At 28.4% G+C, this 19,147-nt stretch overlaps 1 protein-coding gene and 1 pseudogene across 1 annotated transcript; both read right to left on the minus strand.

Annotated features, from left to right (window-relative positions):
- Nucleotides 1-2,747: 2,747 nt before the first annotated feature.
- On the minus strand, nucleotides 2,748-3,601 carry LOC126837947 (DNA-directed RNA polymerase III subunit RPC7-like; annotated as a pseudogene).
- A 2,645-nt stretch (nucleotides 3,602-6,246) lies between these two features.
- On the minus strand, nucleotides 6,247-19,125 carry LOC126839182 (transcription elongation regulator 1). The gene is made up of 17 exons (XM_050574297.1): nucleotides 18,795-19,125; nucleotides 16,849-17,091; nucleotides 13,818-14,181; nucleotides 13,315-13,500; nucleotides 13,130-13,241; nucleotides 12,795-13,066; nucleotides 12,601-12,733; nucleotides 12,270-12,531; nucleotides 12,002-12,195; nucleotides 11,770-11,939; nucleotides 11,495-11,703; nucleotides 11,278-11,428; nucleotides 8,123-8,398; nucleotides 7,817-8,023; nucleotides 7,471-7,734; nucleotides 6,851-6,928; nucleotides 6,247-6,785 (listed from the first exon to the last, which is right to left on the minus strand). The coding sequence occupies exons 2-17, from the start codon at nucleotides 17,085-17,087 to the stop codon at nucleotides 6,558-6,560; spliced, it is 3,345 nt and encodes a 1,114-aa protein (XP_050430254.1). The 5' UTR covers nucleotides 17,088-17,091; nucleotides 18,795-19,125; the 3' UTR covers nucleotides 6,247-6,557.
- Nucleotides 19,126-19,147: the final 22 nt, after the last annotated feature.

Consider the following 19,147-nt stretch of genomic DNA (forward strand, 5'->3'; position numbering starts at 1 on the left):
TGTTGTGACTTGATTAACTGGACGCAAATTTTAAAGTATGTAATTAATTTTTACTGAGCAGAAAATGTGAGAGGCTTATGAACTATAACGAGAACGACCACAACGCGAAAGTGAGAAGTTACCAACGAAAACATTTTTAAAATAGTTTAGTTCAATTATCTGAAATGACAATAGTACTAAAATGTGTAAATTTACTTAAATAAAAAAATTATTATTGTGCGGTTGTCCAAAATAATTTATAAAGGGAGAATTGAGAGTAAAATGGCATCATCGTACATAGACCTAATCCACACAGTACTTGACTTAGTAGAGGGGAGGGGAGGTAACTCAATTGTTTAGATATTTTAGCGTAGGTACCTACTAGGTATCTTTATTTTACTTCCAAGGGAGACCAGAATATATTACTCAGAAATGTATTGATTTAGTTGAAAAAAATATTTCCAATAATTACACTCCCTTTTTATAAATTCGTCTGAGGAATACATTACTTATACTAAATCAAGCACTAGAAAAAGGTCTAGAATTAACAAACCAGTCATATAAAAAAAAGGTTTTTCAATTATATTATTATGAATTTAATATGTAAGAATTTTACTGAGCAGTGAAACTTAAGTACAATTATTTCGTCTGTAGTTAATTCCGGACCCTTACAGCTGTATACAATTAAATTATTATTAATATTTAGAATACATTTCAAAACTACATGTTTTGCTTACGGGTTACTTCGTATTATTTATACTTTTTAGGAAATTTATGATCGATCGCCACGAGTAAATAATTGCACTTGAATCTAAAAAAAAAATTTAACATATTAGTAAATAGTGTTTAGTAATAATTGGATTTGGACTTTAGATTTGGTATCTAAATTATTATATATTAAGAGATTTCTACACAGCATGCTGGGTTTTTGCATTACCTACTCTGAAGCCCAAATGTGAAATCGCCCTGTTAGACCCTCAAATGCTTAAATTAATTTACCAACTTTTAAAATTCCAAGTGTTCTTATAAAAGTTTTCTTTTTTTTTTAAACAGTTATTATAAATAACAATGAGAGAGAAGAACATACTGCTGTATGTTACATAATATAATAACTGTATGTGTTCGAAATACCTACCATCAAGTCTCCAGGCGAACCCCTTGTTAGTTTTTCGTCGCCTTCGGATTTTTTTTTGAAATAGCTTGAAGTTACGTCCAAACTTATGGTAGAACATGACAGTAATGTTTATGTCGTTCGAAAAAGTAATTGTTATAACGTAAAATATCTCTGCAGAACGATTCGACACAATGCATATTGTTCGCTGAAAATATTAAAATCTAAGTACCTATTGACTTTTATTATACTATAAATATACAATTGCTACGTCTTGTTATTCAAACAACAAGCAGAAGTTAACATAGAAACGAATTGTTTTCATCAGTTAAAAACTCACATAGAGTCAGCAAAGGTTTGCAAATTTTGTGTTCAAGGAGATCCTATATTATATATATAATAAAGGATCTCTTTGAACACAAAATATGCTTTACATTATTAATATTAATTTAGCATAGATTAAATTAATTGACAGAGTAATTGTGGTTGATAGAAGGGTGTATATTATAGTAGCTCGTCCAGTATGCACATGCGTTTTATTCAAACAATTATTTATTATAAAAATAATCTTGATCAAATGAAAGATGTAAAACTTAATTAAATAAATATTAATGAAAATGGTTTGGAAATATTTTTAAAGAACATGATATGTCATTGTTACTTTTTTTGACATTACACTAATGCAGACGACGCAACGCCTTAATTAGTGAACAAAAATAAATTATGTTTTTAATCTTAAATTATATGTATATTATTTCTATAATTATTCGGATTTAGGAATGTGGTTTTACATTTTTTTTATGCAATTATTTAAGAAGTATAGTTTAGAGGGACGGATAGTTTTATTAAGACCACAATATGATTAGAGATGCCTACTGAAAGATTTTGACGTACTTTCCAACTTCTTAACGCATGGCCCTAGACATGAGCCTTCCCTTCTCACATATCACCACTCACTGGACCCTATTTTCAAACATTCATCAATTTATTATATACTGTAAAAATAATATAAGGTTTTTTTTTCAGATGTTGAGATAATAAGTAAATAGGACTCATTTATATAGAACCTTAAATACTTTATATAACTTATAAGAATTAAATAAAAATAGTATTTAACAATATTAAATTGTTATGTCAAAAATGTTATCAGATTTCAGTACTTATATAGGTCTGTGTTACACTTATTAAAGGCGTAATATTAAACCTAACTAAAATTAACATGTTGTTCATAAATTAATAATAATTGTAAATACTATCATTATACAAAATATCAACACCAGAACATAAAAATTGAATTTTCATGTAAAATTCACATAGCAATAAATGTCTGTCTATCCAAGGCAACAATTTATTGTCAATACTCTTTTTGGCAGAAAAAAACAAAAAAAATATCAAAAGGATCTATATATTATAGGTATTAGCATTGATTATAATTATATAGATGGCCCACCGAGACAAATTTTAGTTCTGTATACCGACACGGTACGGGTGTTAGTGCCTAGTAGTAACACAAATTACAATCGTAAAAAATACATTTATCAGTAATTAGTAACTACATTCAATGAGAGATGTATTAATAATACAATGGTTTTTTTTTATTAATCTAGGTGACAAATGAAAAACATATAATATGATACATACAAAATAATAAAGCTCATCACACAAAAATAATAGTTGAATCGTATTTGTAGATGGCGTCATTATCATCCAAACCATCATCCTCATCATCTAAATATCCTTCCCCGTTATCAAAATAATTTTTATTGTACTTTGTAGTCAGTTCCATCATCTAACTTAGAGTCGACATCACTTTCCAACTCATCATCGATATCTTTTACTTCTCCTTCTTTATCATCTTCCTCTTTCTTTTTTGGTTCTTCGCTATCTTCGACATCAATGTCTTTCTCTTCCTCGAGTTCTTTAACAACACTTTCATTGAACAATTGTGAAGTGGAAGAGCCTTTTTCATTTTTTTACCTTCTTTTTACTGGCTGGGTTGAGGAAATCGCTTATTTTGGCTTTCTTGGCAGATATAATTTGTTTTAACGACAAATAATCTCGGTTGGCTACTTCGGCTTTTAATTAATCCATCCACTACTTGTCTGTTAACGGTTTTTCATTTGGAGAAATTTTCTTTTTTTTTTTGATAGCAAGGATGAAGGAAAATAACTATATGTGTTTCTACACTCTTGAGGTACGACCAAGGACTAGTAAACTCATCTTTAGATATAAACGATGGAGCACTATGAAAATGCTTGGCTAATTGTTGTTCGAATGAAATTAAATCTTCGTTTTCACTGTCTTCTTCAATTTCGATAACATTAGCTCGTAGCGGCGGAAAGAGTTCATGTGCTTTGAAATCGAGTGGACCGTCTGGTTCAGTTCCGATGGATACGTGTGGCCGGCCAAATCCACCACCTCCTCGTCCTCTCGACGCGCCAGCCATAGGATCAACACTTTTCAAGACTTTTTGTTGTAACTGCTAGTTTTTGTTTGTGTGGTAAACTTTCCTAAAACAATACAAACACAAATAATTACATAATTAAAAAAAAAACGGATTGGGTCACGGGACCCTCGGTAGGAACGAAGTTCAGATATCATATAGTTGCATTCGATTAATTTATAAAAAGTGATTGATATAAAATCGTTTTATCATATGTATATTGTTATATATTACTAAATCTCGCATTCTGTCATAGAAATTAATGATTTATGATGACCAAAATATGATACGTATATTTTTGACTCAATTTTGTTCAAATATCTGGAAAACAGCATCAATGGTTGTACCATATTTTGTCGTAGATTGTGTAGGATCACTGTTCAGAGACAAATTATTAAACGTTTCGAAAAGAAAATTTTATTCTTTATTAAAAATATAAATATATTATAATATTCTTTATTAAGTTCCGAACGTATATGTCTTGTAGTAAAACGGGTGAAAGAATTTTAATTAAGAAATAAGAAATTAGTAAGTAGTAACACTTGAGAATGAATTTGAAGTGAGGAATAAGAAAAAAAAAAAAATAAGTACATGAAATTGAATAAAAAAACATGTCTTCGTTAAAACTTTATTAATAAGTATATATTCATTATAAATCTAATTTGTACATTCTATCATAGATATAATTGGCTTATGATAGCTGAAGTATGATTTGTTTCACATATGTCACATATGTTTGTGAAGTCATATTATGCAAGTATCTTGAAAAAACTGCATCAATCGTGGTATTATATCTTGTTGTGGAAATCGTTGGGTCATTATTCATTATTAAATTGAATTTATCAAAAAGAAATTGAGTTAGTGGCTCAGATTTTTTATCAGTAAAGTTGATATCGAATTTCAATAATTGAAATCACCAGCTAATATTATTACTGTTATTTCAAATACCGTTTCCGCGGTCAGCGTAGCAGTACACACATCAGCGTATACTGCTATAAAAACACTGTGAGAAAAATAAATGATTTTTATTAATTTATTAATTAAAAGCCCAGCAAGACATTGAGTGGCCCATGATAAAAGAAACCCCTTGTACATACATACATTAATACATAAATAAGTAAATGTTTTTATTTGTATTAATTTTAATTGTAACATTTTCTTCTGTCACATGTGTACTTACAAATGTTATCTTTAACAAAATGTAGTATAGAATTATTTGAAAAATAATTATTTTATTTTTTACTATATTATTTACAAATTTAATTCTGCGCATAAATCGAGAATTCATAATCGTAAATTACAAATAATAATTTTTTTATAGAAATTGATTTGTCACCATGATACTGTGCCACGGTCGGTGGTCGTTACGACACACAAAAATCTAAATTTTACCTAATTTTTTTAAGTTCAAATCAAACCGTTGTCTTCAACGCATACATGTATATACGACTAAGAAAAAAAATTCTTAAATTTATTATTTAAATCAGGAGAGCAGTGCCTTCTTAATTTACAATTAAAGTACACTTATATTGTCATTACACATACTTTGTTATTACAGAGAATGGAGGGAGAGGGAGATAGCTTGTCGAGGGGGTTGTTATTAACCAGTGTTTTTTTGCGGGTGACTGATTTGAACAACCGCATTACACCGATCGGCCGGACTAAGGCATACAATGTACATTCACTGGCTGATATTATTTTTATCTTTATATAGCAGGCAAGTTGTTGTACATATTGTCTCTATTCTTATTAATATTATTATTTAAATTGTAAGCGATGTCTCATAGAGCAATTTGTTTGCACTAAATGTTTTTTTAATTATAATTATACGTTATTCCTACTGCTATTAAAATTATTTAAAGATAAATATTGTTTTTAAAAAATTCTCTATTTTCTTGTATGAACGGTTTATTTATTTATTTTAGAATAAAGGTACATTTACCTAGATTTCAAAGTCTACATCTTAGCACAGTGAGCACTCGGCGTTTGTTGTTTATAAAATTTGCACTATGATAATATTGAATAATTAATTCTGAACAAATTACTGCAGTCCATTGAGAAAATAATTGTTTCGAGTTGTCGTAAAATAATGATTATTGTGTATTACCGTGGTTTAACAAATTATTAGTCATGCAAGTACGTCGACCAATTATTGTTATTATAATCATTCGTACATTATAATTATTTATAGCCAATACAAAACTGTATTTTTGATTACACATGAATCTTAACTCCTGACAAATTTCAAACCAAAAGGTCCTAAAATTATGGCTAAAACACACATAAGAACTTTCCCCCTTCTGTCTCGTTAAGGGCACACCGAATAAAATATATTCCTTATAAATTTCTATTCGATCCGACCGTTTTTCTCAAAATTATAGCTGGTACATTATAAAAAATCTACATCATAGTAAAACCAATAGCCTCTGCATAGAAGCTAAATACGCAACTTAGCAAACAAATTATGATCGATTATTCTAACTTGTGGGCAATGTGGTTTTAAACCATCACAATGTTAATGGCATAACTACAAGCAAGTTAAAAAATGAGCAGTTTGTGATATAAATAAATTGAGTATATAGAGAATATATTATGTACTATCTTTACTCGATGAAATATATGTAGCTTACTAAGCCACGAAGGCCCAACGTTGCCACCATAAGAGATATAGGTGTTTTTAATTTTAACGATTTTGTAAAACACAAGCTAATACTTCAAATTAATAAAAGTTATTTTTATTGAATCGGGTTGTAAAAGTGAAATCCTAAAGAACAGCCTAACCTGTACAATAAGATAAGTAAATTATACAAATACAACATTTCTGCTACTTACTGGTAATTGTACCTAAATCTATATACATATAAAAAAATAATAATGACAACACAATGAAATTGAATAAAAATAACATAATTAAAATGAAGTGTCTGAAAATTTTAAAAAAGTGTTATGCTTATCGTTAAAATATTTAACGATATTAAAAAAAGTATTGTTATTCTATAATAGATTAATAATAATAAAAAAAAATTATTTAAGTGTTCGTCGATTTGGTTCTGTGGCGGTGGGTGGAGGGGGTGGACCTCGTTTTTCCAATTCTTCAATATAGGAAATTATTAATTCAGTACGTTCCTCAGCTAAGCTATCCAAGAATAAATAACGTTTATCTTTACTCAGTATGTCTTCGACCTCTTTTAGGTATCCTTCATTATTTTCTTGTAGTTTTGCATTAGACAAATGTGTAATTAGTTTGGTTTCCTAAAATTATTTTTTTGTTATTAGTAAAGAAATAATTTAGACCATTTATTATCATAACTATTTACCATTAGAAGATTCTTGAATTCATTTTTTGCTATCACCACTCTATCCTTTAAATATTCTCTAAATTCTTTTTCACATTTCTAAAAAAAAAAAACATACAATAAATTATAAATCTTATTTTTATATTTTCACTGTAACATACAAAACAAGAACCAAAAATACATCAATTTTATAATATTTTCCTTGGTGCATCCCAATTTGGACTCAGCTTAGTTCAGCACATATTTTTTTCGTAAATGTGTAGTATGAACTTCAAAAAGTTTTTAAAAAGACCAATATCAGACAATAGAAAGTTTGTGATTTTTTTTTAACATGAAAGAAAATAATAAGTTAAGTCCAACTACGAGAGAACATAAATGTTACAGTGCTAAAAACTGAAGAATAATAAATAATATATATCACATTAATTCAATTTATTCCTCTCAAAAAACATGTTATACAAATACATTATTATTAATATGTATAATTCCCTTCAGTTCTTAGTATAGAAAACTAGACGTACTGTACATAATCTGAGGTCAGATTCAGTGATTGGAATACTATAAAATTTATGTTGTCATTGAACCTTATTCTAAAAAAGTTAAACATTTTTATGAAGAGTATTATTAATGCAAAAACTTACCCTGTCACTAGATGAAAATCGAACATATCTTACGTCTTCTTTTATTTGTTTCCTTATTTCTTTCCATGAACTATCCAAAGTTAAATCATTTATTTCATTCAACATCTCTCTAAACTTTTCTTTCTTCCTTTTTGTTATCTCTTCCACATGAACCTTATACAATTTCTCCTTTTCTTCAGAATCTAACGAATCAGCTAATTCATACCTACTGTCCTTCCTGAGCTGCCTCTTAGCTTCTTTCCAAGACATGTCATTACTTCTTACCTTTAAAAAACAAAGAAATTCTCCATGAAGTTAATTCATTATATTCAATTTTATTAAAAATTATATTGTAATAATTATTTACCAGATCAGCTAAAAGAGCATTAAAATGAACCACTGCCTCATCATGTTTATGTTGTTCCCGTTCGTTTTCTCTGTGTTTTAAATGTACAGCAAGGGTACGTTGCACTTCTTTTTCACGCTCTTTCAGACTGGCTTCAATTCGAGCTTCTTTGGAGTCCTTTGAATCTTTAGTCTCGTCCTGATCAATTTCATCAGATTTTTCTTCTTGCTATAAAATAAACCATTAAGATAATATATTCAATATGTTTTAAAATTAGATACAAACTATCAGGTTATAGTTTCGATGCAAAGCTTAAAAAGTATTTACTTTTGATTCAGACTTTCGGGATTCTTTCTCTTCTTTATCACGTTTATCTCGTTTGTGACTGTGTTTATCTTTGTCTCGATGTTCTCGTTCTTTTTCTCTTTTTCTTTCATCCTTCAAAATTCGTATATAATCCATAAAGTAATCTTCTCGTAAAGTACTTGAGTCAACTGCTTTATATCTACTGTCATGGTCTAATTTTTTCTTTATGTCAGGCCAACGAGTATGTCTGTCTATTTCATTATGTTCCTTTAATAGCTCTATAAACTGCTTTCGAGCCTATAAAATGTATTCACAAAATATAATTAGTTCAAATAGTTATTAACTAATGATTGTATCATCATTAGTTTGAATTTTATAATAATCAATAATCATTCTTAACAAGTAACATCATAGTTGCATTTGCATAGAAGATAAATGTAATAATATATTATTCCTATAAAATCTCTTATTATATTAGTATAAACAAAATCAAAAACTTATCATTATAAAGATTATTTTACTATAGGCTTTACATTATAATAACAATACTCTGTTTGCCGAGAGAATACAGAGTATGGATAGTTTATTTAACTATCTTAGCAATAAGTAAATATATTTTTTGTTTTATTAAAAATGCATTTTAAGACTATTAAACAACATATTAACATTATTTGTAATAAAATATAATAATAAGATTTTGGTTTCATATACACACACACGTGTCGCTGAAAACATAATAATTATTAGTTAAACAATATTATTTGTATAAATAAACATAGGAAATGAACAGTATAGTATTTAGAATACAATATACTTAAAATTGTTTGGTTAATTAATATTTTGGAGATGTTTAGGATGTCTTTTGGAAATTACCTTTTATAAATGTAACTATAATTTTATAATCCAGTATAAGAAACTATAACATAGGTAACCAATGTAATTGGTTAAATATTCCGAAGTAACTAAGTTATAATATATAATACTTACAAAATAAATTGCTGATATTATTTTTAAAACGATTTATCTAATAAAATAAAATGAAATTATATCAATTGTCTATTGATATAAAAATATAATTGGAATTAAGATGTCAGGTATACTGTCAAATGGATCCAATGTGTAAACAACATACTATTCTCTGTGCTACTAGAGAACACAACTGTATAGAAGCCTAAATAGGTAGCTTGCGATTGGGCAGGCACAGAATATGGTAGTAACATATTTTTGTTTCAGTGCAATTGCATTCTCGTATGGCACAGAGTATAAAACAAAAAATTATTCAAAATAATTTTTTTTTTAGGTGTTAGCTTATGTTGAAGTTTTAAATAAAATAAAAATAATAGCAAACAAATAAATATACCTAACATAATGAAATATATTTAAATTCTAATTAGTCAATCAGGTTAAAATTGTATACCTAGTATACTCAGTATTGGTATAAGGTATAGTTTCAAATTTATATTTATTTTTAAAATTCGAATGATACTTTGATTCTTTTGCGGTCCATTCTTCATGTTCAGCTTGGAGTACCACTTTGAAATTCATCAAAACTAGAAATCCATACTTTTTAAATAGTAAGTAATAAAGGATAAACAACAGAATTGTAACTTTTTATCCGTTTGTATCCAATAAAAAAAATCCATAAGGTATTACCTCAATGCTGGTGTTTGAATTGTTTCACTGAATCTCTATTGCCATCAGGTTCGCGTTTTATATCCGTCCTCAAGGTTTTAGGTTACAGGAAGATCCGACTTTTGGTGGCGATGGTTGCATATATATGTCATACAAATTTAAGACTCATACATTTCCAAACATACATGTCATTCAAATTTATTCACAATCCAAGGCCAACATTAAAATTCTATTTTATAATTTATTTTTAATTTTTTAAAAATACAAATAAATATTTATAATGTATTATTGACTTAAAACCTTAGACTTTACGGTCGAAAAATGCCAGTTGTTTATCCATTTTAAAATATGCAGCATATTTTGATAACACATATTTTGTAAAATTAGACGAACGCATTTGGTTTAAATCCATTTTTCTTCTGGTTTTATTTAAATGTACGCTGGGGTTAAACTTTGCAAATCTCAAACAATGGTTATGAATACAATTACTATTACACACAATTGTATTTTAATTTAATTCTAAATTAGTGGGTAAATTTATTTTCACTAAATCAAATACTCAATTAAATTAAATAAACATTTTTTTTCACAGTTTACAAGAATATTACAAAATATTTGTTCGTCATTTGAGACAAATATTGTGATTAAAACAACAATAATTTCAGTCAATATGAAAATAAGATCTCTTTCCACTAATAATACTTAAAGCAATACTATTTATTAGCATTTACTTTATAGTAATGGCCCAAGAGCTTGCTTCTTTAACATATCATAATGATGTAATTACCTACTTCGATGATTTTATTTTACTAAATAATATCAAAAAACATTTTCAACATTATAAATAAAACAAATAATTTATCCCCAAAGAAAAATGGATTTTTATATATTTGAAACTTAAATATATATTATTCAATTTTCATAGCTGATAATATTGACAAAATATTAATATGTTAATATTGCTTTTATAAAAAAAAGCGTTTTACTTGAAATAATAGTCAAATCTAACAATGGCAAATAAACAACACAAGGTAGTAAAATAATAATAATTTTAGCTCAATGTTAATTATATTAATATGTTTAAATAATTTATTAATTAATTAACTGAAATAGAAGTTTATAGTTTTAATATTTTGTCAATATAAATGAAACCTGAAAATAATAGTTATTAAACAGATACAACCTGAAAGTAAATCATTAATTATTTATTATATTAGCTTAATTAGTAATAACATTCTTACGTTTATTCACCTCATTAGTAATACACGAATCAATCCTACAGACTCTTAACTTAATAATGTGTTATATGAAAACGTATTTGTACAATTCCGATTTAGTAATTGAATGGAAGTAACTGAGAATTGAATGAAAATTATAAATTCAAAATGATATTTGCATTCAATAATAATTTTCTTTAACTGATTTATAATAAGCATTAAACAAATAACTAAATCTGTTAATCTTAGAAAAAATTGTACAAATACAAAATCAACTGTATAACAGCTTAGGATTATCAAAAATATTATGGGAAAAAGAAAGCTTACCTGTTCTCGCCGCATTGTCTTTTCTTCTTTTTCCTGTTTTCTTAATTCTACCATATATTCATTAAATAATCCTTCTCTTTCTCGTGATTTTTCAATATTTTTATACCTTTCATCCTTGGAATTTTTTGAACTGAATTCATTGTACGATGTTCTAAAAGTAAGTATATTTGATGAATATAACATATTTAAATTTTTTTAATCACAAATAAATATTTACTTAGTAGTAAGATTAGCTTCTTCCATCAACTGCCTAAATGCTTCACGCCGCATTTTCATTTTATTACGTTTTTCTTGTCTTTCTTCATCAGCGCGTTCTTTAACATATTTCTCAAACACCTGTTTCCGTTCTTTTGAAGTTAACAATAAATATCTAGGATCAAATACAATTTTGTGCAACTCTTTTTCCCATGTACTAAATGCTGATACCTAAAGATTATTAACAAAATTAAGAAAATCATTACCTGTAATTTGTAAATAAATAATACACATTACCTCTTTTTCCGATAACATTTCTCGAAATTGAGTTATCCGGGTTTCCAGAGGTACTACTGCTCTTTCCCTAGCAGCTCTTAATTCCGCTTCCATAGCTGAATCTTTCATTAAGTTTACCTTACTTTCAACATCAGTTTTACTATTGCTTGTATTTTCTTGAGTATTTTTTTCTAAAGATTAAGTTTCAAAATACATATTGCATAAAAAATTATTAAAATTCTATTCTAATTACCATTTTCATTCTTAGGTTTTTTAGTTGGTGACTGTCCTTCGGCACTTTTTAAGGCTTGGACAACTTCTGGAGGGTTTGATACCATTTTGTCAACATCCGTTCTTCCTTTTAAATCATCAGGCTTCTCCCAAACTGATGTTCTAGTAGAAGGTTTAAAGAAAAATACACGCCCATCTCCAGTCCATACAACACACCTAAATCATTAATAAAAATATGTTTAAGATTTACATATCTGTAAATGTTGTTCAAATTATTTCATGTAAAATACCAAGGAGTTCCCTCAACAGGTGTACTAGAAACTGGTCTGGTTTTATCTTGAATTTTGAGTTTTTCAGCTACTTTTGATTTATCATCAGCCTTAGCTTTTTTATTGGGTTCTTGGATCTCTTCGTCTTTTCTTTTAAATGAACCTCCCCCATCAGAACCATTCATAAGTTTTGCAAAACCTATATCTACTAGAGGATCAGTTTTTTGTTCTAATTTTTGTTCCGCCTCCTTCCTTAATTGAGCAGCAGCTACTTCTCGAGCCACTAAAAAGTTTTGATACAAATTACAAAAACTGCATGATTATATCTTAATAAAATATATGTTTAGCTTACTATCAAGTTTTTTCAATGCTTCTGGTTTTTCCCAGACAGACTCTGATGTCTTCATACTGTAATAGTACATTCGTCCGTCAGGTGAACGATGTTCGGACCATTCAGCAGCATTAGCAAGAATTACTGGATCAATCTAAATTTTTAAAATAGTATTATTTAAATTATTTGTTAAGGACTGTTGTGTCAAATTGTACTTTATTGTTGAGCTCCATTCCTGGCATCATCATAGATGGAGGTGCAAATCCTGGAGGCATCATACCCCAAGGGGCCTGAGAAAACGCTGGAGGTGGCATACCAAATGGAGGTGGTCCACCAAAGGGTGGGAAATTAGGTGGAGGCATCATTGTGTTAGGTGGCATCATTCCTGGAGGTGGGCCCATCATTGGAGGCATCATTTGTGGCATTCCACTCATTGGTGGAACACTAACATTTTGTTGTGTTCGTATAAATGCTCCTTGTTCATTTCCTAATTATAAATAAAAACTTTTAAAATATCTACTGTAAATATAAAACAAATTAGCTTCATTACCCATGGCTTTTTCATCAATAACTTTCATATCAGCATTATTTGGCGTTTGTTCACATTCATTAGGTCTACCAAAAGTGGCTTGAGCAGCATTTGGATTTCCGAGGGTTTCAACCTATTAAGAATACATGTTTTATGTGAACATTTTTGTTTATGTACATAAATATAAATTTATTTTCATATCATACTTGTTCTTGAGAAATGACAGATATATTTGGTCCGGAAGGTTTATCCCATGTAGTTTCACGTGTTCTAGCATTATAATAATATGGTTTCCCATCGCCTGATTTGGTTTCAATCCAAACTTCTCCAGACATTATTGGTGGAGGACCTTGAGGTGGAATTCCTCCAGTTGGTGGTACTACAGGGGGCATCTAAAATGTCAAATGTGTTTACAAACATAATTATGTTGGTTTAATTATACTTCCGAAATTAAAAGGCTAATTTTAAGTAATATAAAAAAATATAAAAAATGATGCCAAGATAAAAAAATACTTTTAGAAAAGGCTCTATATTAATGTTGTTTACAAAATCTTTTTTTATTATTGTTATGGAAGGTCTATTTACTTACAAAATAGAAAAGGGTATACATTAAATAAACATACTTTACACTGAAATCAATTGGCTAAAAACTAACGACTTCCATTTATCGATTAAATAATATAATTTTTTTATTTTAAGCGTAATTTACTTGTAATAATGAAGGTAACTGGTTAGCTGGAGGAGCTCCGATTTGACCATTGGGATCTTGTCCATTAAATATTGGTGGTACTTGTCCTCCAAACTGTGGTCCGCCTTGGCTGTTGGGTCCATTCATCATACTTGGAGATTTTTCTTGAGATGACCCATTCCAATTTTCATCTGCATTTTCCGACCACCTACTCCTTTGAGGTTTAAAATTACCATTTTGACTATTAAAATCACCTGTATCTCCCCCTCTAAATCTTCCATTATCATTATTCCCTCTACCAGAATTCCAATTGGATGGACCTCTAAACTTTGGATCTGAAGTCTCCTTATTACTACCAAATTGTCCGTTTTCATCATCAAAATCTCTAAACAAACAAAATTAATGATACAAATTTAGTTAAATTTCTAAAATTTCATTACGTAATAAATAATAATATAAAATAAAACCAATAGAAAATAAAAATATAATTATAATAAATAGATGCAATATAATTGTATAAAAAATAAAAATACAATTAAATCAATATTAATTTATGTTGGTCTCAATTTAATCCTAATACAGAGTGGGGTTAAATGAATTAAGTGGATTTGATTAGTCACTGCTCAGACTATGGTGAGGGAAAAAAGTTTTAAATGACCAAGTTCGGTTCAGTTGGTCACCTTTTTTTGGAGCAACCATAGTTTGGACTGGAGAACATTTGAGGTTATTTTCATACTGACGTATTTAGAAAACAACCGTTCTGTTATCGCGACGCGATGAGCATTTTAGTGATGCTTTAACTTGGTTCCAAATGGGAACACTATCTGCACTCTAAATTAGAACAGATTATTGAAGAAAAAGACTTGAGAGGATCTGTGGTTCTAACAGGATGAGTCCACACCTTACATAACCCGAAATTCATTTGATGTTTTAAGAGCAATGTCTCCCGGGCGTCTGATCTCTCTAAGCGGTGATGTCGAGTGCATTGTGATTTATTTTTTAAGAATACTTGAAGAAAAAGTATTAAAACATTTCTCTCACACTTTAAAAGAGTTAAAGGTTTGAGATTAGCAAAGAAGTAAGCACCATACCCCTCAATATATAGCAAAGAGCTGCATAAAACTTTAGTGAGCCATCAATGTGTTACGGCCTCCATCTCAAAGACATTATAATTGTCATTTCAAAAACCACCTAAGTCACCAATTTAAAAATTTGCAGGAGGCAATAAAAACTGTGCTACTCACACCTTAACGAATTTTTAAGAATTTTTTTCAGCTAAATGTAACAACTAGACCTAAATACGCTGAAAAAAAAAAAAAAATCACAAATCATGGAAAATTAAAAGAGAAAACCCAGAAAAACTGAGATTGACTTATGTTGTTTTAGCAGGAAACGGAGTTAATGTATATATAAAATGAAAAAAATGAGGATAATAGTCATATATTTAATGAAAATATTGAAGATACTCCTTAAAAATTGTAATTTATCAAAATTTATTATGGAACAAACGTAAACAAACAATTTAATCTAAATCACAGAACCTCACAGAACAGACGCTTGAGTCTTCTTTATGGTGCTAATCTGACATGTTTGTGTGCGCGCTACCTTGCGATGCATGTAAAAACCACATTAGTCATTGACTTAGGTTGTTTTACCAATGAACGTTATTAAGAGGGCGCTGTAAAATGGAGAAGGAATTACCTGACTAATGTTGTTTTAACATGGATTATAGGTCTACCTTCAAGCAATAGTTTGCGACCAAAAAAGCCATTTTGAAAAAAAGTTGACTTATGTGGTTTTTGAAATGACCGATTCAATTTCAAAACTTAATGAAATGAAATGTTGTAATACAGAATTTAAAAATTAAAATTACTTTTTTGTTATTTAAGAGGACGATACCCACCCGTAATTTATCTACAAAAAAAGGTTTTGCAGGGGACAAAAATGTGAGGGCGGTATTTAGAGTAGCCATATAAAATTTTTACAATGGATAGTGAAGAATTTAATCAACGGGGTAGTATTTTTGGTTTTTTGATAGCTTAAGCACAATCAAAATGATTTATTCATAAATATTCATTAAGTTTGCTTATAAAAAAATATTAAGTATAGATATCGAAAAAATTAAAACGCTACCCCGTGGATAAAGTTCTTTTCTATATATTGTGAAAATTTGGTAAATTTACTGTTTATACTGGCCTCACATACTTGTCCTGCACAAAGCAGTTTTAATTAGAAAAAAATTGTAATTTATCCTGTAGAAATGACTATGATAGTGTGACAAAAAAATGGCAATCAACAAAGTATCCTCATTACTGTACTAATAAGTATACATTATAGTTCAAACTCTAATTTAAGATTTTTGGAAAAATTGCCTATACTTTACTCCTTTGAAATGGCCTGGGTAGCGTCCTCTTAAATAAACCCATTCAAACCTGCTTAATTTTATTGCCCCATCCTGTATTATTAAAACACAAAATAAAACAAAATACAATTATCAATGTATTTGGGGCATAAAGATCAAATTTAGTACCTACTAAATGGTAATTTCTCCAAAACTGCAAAAAAGGCCATCTGAGTACACTACATTTCTCATTTTTTATTGGGGGAAAAAAAGTAATTTTTAATTTTTAAGGGGACTGGTTTTGAGAAGTTTTATATAGGCAATATTCAAGAAAAAAGTGATATTAATAAATTTCGACAGTGTCAATTTATTAACAGATGAATTTGTATAAGCTTCAAAGTATGACTTTTAACTTGTACAATTTGTTCAATGAGTAAACAACATTTTGGTGGTAGTTTAGATGTAAGAGTCTGACAAAATTACGCCTACTTTAGATTGTCTGATTTAATCTCTGTAAAAAGTTTAGAGTTCTTTGACTATTTTACTAGTTTATGTAGGAACCTGATTTTCATTTATAAATTCAGTTTGTTGAAAAAAAAATCAAAAATTTGTTTCTTACATAACCTAATGAAGTAGCCAGAGAACTCCTATACCGAAACTGACTGCTTTCAATCCCCTTAAATTCATAATAAATAATTAACTGTAAAGTACCTAAAAGATGTTCTTCCTTCGTTTTCATTAAATTGATGTCCATTTTCTTGATTATAAGAGTTATCCATAGAATCAACGTCTTCAGAATTCATATTGTCCTGATGATTAGAATTCATATTACTATCTTGATCATTGGAATCCATATTTTCATTTTCAAATGGATCCACGCTATTTTGAGCATTACTAAACTCTTGTTGTGTTGAATCCACTTCTGGATCCATTAAGTTCGAATCTGCCATTAACCTTAATAATAACATATAATTGTAGTATGTACATTACAAATTATTAATTCATTTGGATGAACAAACAATTATGGGAGTAAAAAAATGTTTTCCAATCATAAATCCCTGTAACCTATTAAAAGATTTTTTTTCTTAAATCTAAATGTTTAAAGCATAAATTCAAATTAAGCATATTACTATAAGATTTGTTATTTAACATATTTTTTATTTATTCGACAATGGAGATAGCACGTTGGAGATTTTATCATTCGATAGCTTATTTTTTTCTGTATCCAGAGATACCAAAACCTCAAAATTGTAAAATTGGCAAATAGGAGGTTTTTTCACAGCAATGACAATATATTCAATATGTATACAAAGTTTAAACTAGCCAAATGCTATATTTCACTTCTAATTATTCCATTTTTTATTATACCTACATAAATATTCATAAGTCTTATTTGCATTGCAGTACACAACTACGATTTTAATAGAATTGTTAAAAAAAGTAAGTGAGTAAGAAATGTTAACCAATCATATTAAGAACAATTTATATTACTTTTTTCACCTACATATGGGAGAGGTTCACATAAGTATTTTACCAGTATTATAGCTCTATCTACTTAGGCTGGAGTTCCTAGGGTTATAACAAATTAAAGTTAATTACAATTGTCATAAAGATAAAAACACAGCAGATTTAATTATAATAATTGTATTGTAATCAACTAGAATAGACTTCATGGTTAAATTTTTATGCAACCATTCTGTTTAGCTTCATACATAGCTAAAAAGATTTGTATTTCTTAAACCATTTATACAACTTTTAACTAGCAGACCGAATGTGTAGGAACTTTCAAGATAAGAAATCATACTCGAAAACTACTTTAAATTTTGTAAGGATAACAATTACTTAATTGATCATTTTTAGTAGGTAGATTATTCCGAGTTTAAAAAGTTAATGCAATACATATTATCATAAAAAAAAAAAAAAATGTTAGGTTACTAATATTTAAATCACTTTTGAATTGAAGAAAACACCCAAAAAATATATAACACAATAATAATCCCATTTATTGTGTATACATTATTTAAATGTATATTTAATAATTAATACCATCAGTAGTTTTGCATCATCAAAGGGTTTATTTTTAAGTAATTTTATTACTTTAAATTACAAATATTTCTAAGTACTTGTGGCTTCTCTGATTCTAATATGTATTAACTACACTGTGCTAGTTTAATCTTTTATTTGTATAGTAGTAGATGTGTTAAAATTTATATTTTTTTGTACGTTTATTAAATATATTTTAGGTTGCTAAGCTGTTTAACATAATTAATGTTAGAAATCATAAATAATGAAATAACTTTTTTAATATAGTTTTAGAAAATATTGCTAATAGTTTTTGGCTGGTAGGAGACCACACCTTGAGAATAAATAAGGTAAATCTTTGATCATTAAACCATTTGTGCTAATTTGAAGCTAAGTTATGCTTTAAGAAAATTGTAATTGTATACTTACAGATAAAAACAAGTATTAGCGTTTACATGATAAATAGACCTAGCTTGATGGAATTAAGAGATAATGAAAAACGCAACATATATTATATACCCAGGTTATCGTTTCATAAGCTTATACTTTGAATCCTCAATTATCTTTTTACGCATTTACTGACTATCAAATAAGATTAATATATGAACGAAAGATACTTTGAACAAACTTATTACCTTAAAATGTTTCCAAGTACGGTATTTAAAATTCAATTTTATTGATACGAAACACACAAACGAAAATATACATTAAAAACAGAAGCACAATATGTCACTATGACTTGGTAAGAATTTTTTTTTGTAGACACAAACCGCAATTTTTTTTAAGTTATTAAACTGATAATTTTCTGAAACGCCTTTCTTTTCGGTACTCCAACAGGCACAAATAGGAAGTCAGTGCAAACTGGTAAGCAATTTGTCAACACTCAATTGTGAAGACGAAATGAATCTGAATTCCGAATAACCATTCATTAACCAACAGGGGGACAGAGAGTCTGTGGAAGTAACGAAACATAGGTAGTAAATTCCTA

This window comes from Adelges cooleyi, unplaced genomic scaffold, assembly GCF_023614345.1.
Source record: "Adelges cooleyi isolate 19-005CV unplaced genomic scaffold, UGA_ACOO_1.1 ACOO_flye_CR_arks_rails_tigmint_CR_PRNA_30, whole genome shotgun sequence".
Taxonomy (NCBI): domain Eukaryota; kingdom Metazoa; phylum Arthropoda; class Insecta; order Hemiptera; family Adelgidae; genus Adelges; species Adelges cooleyi.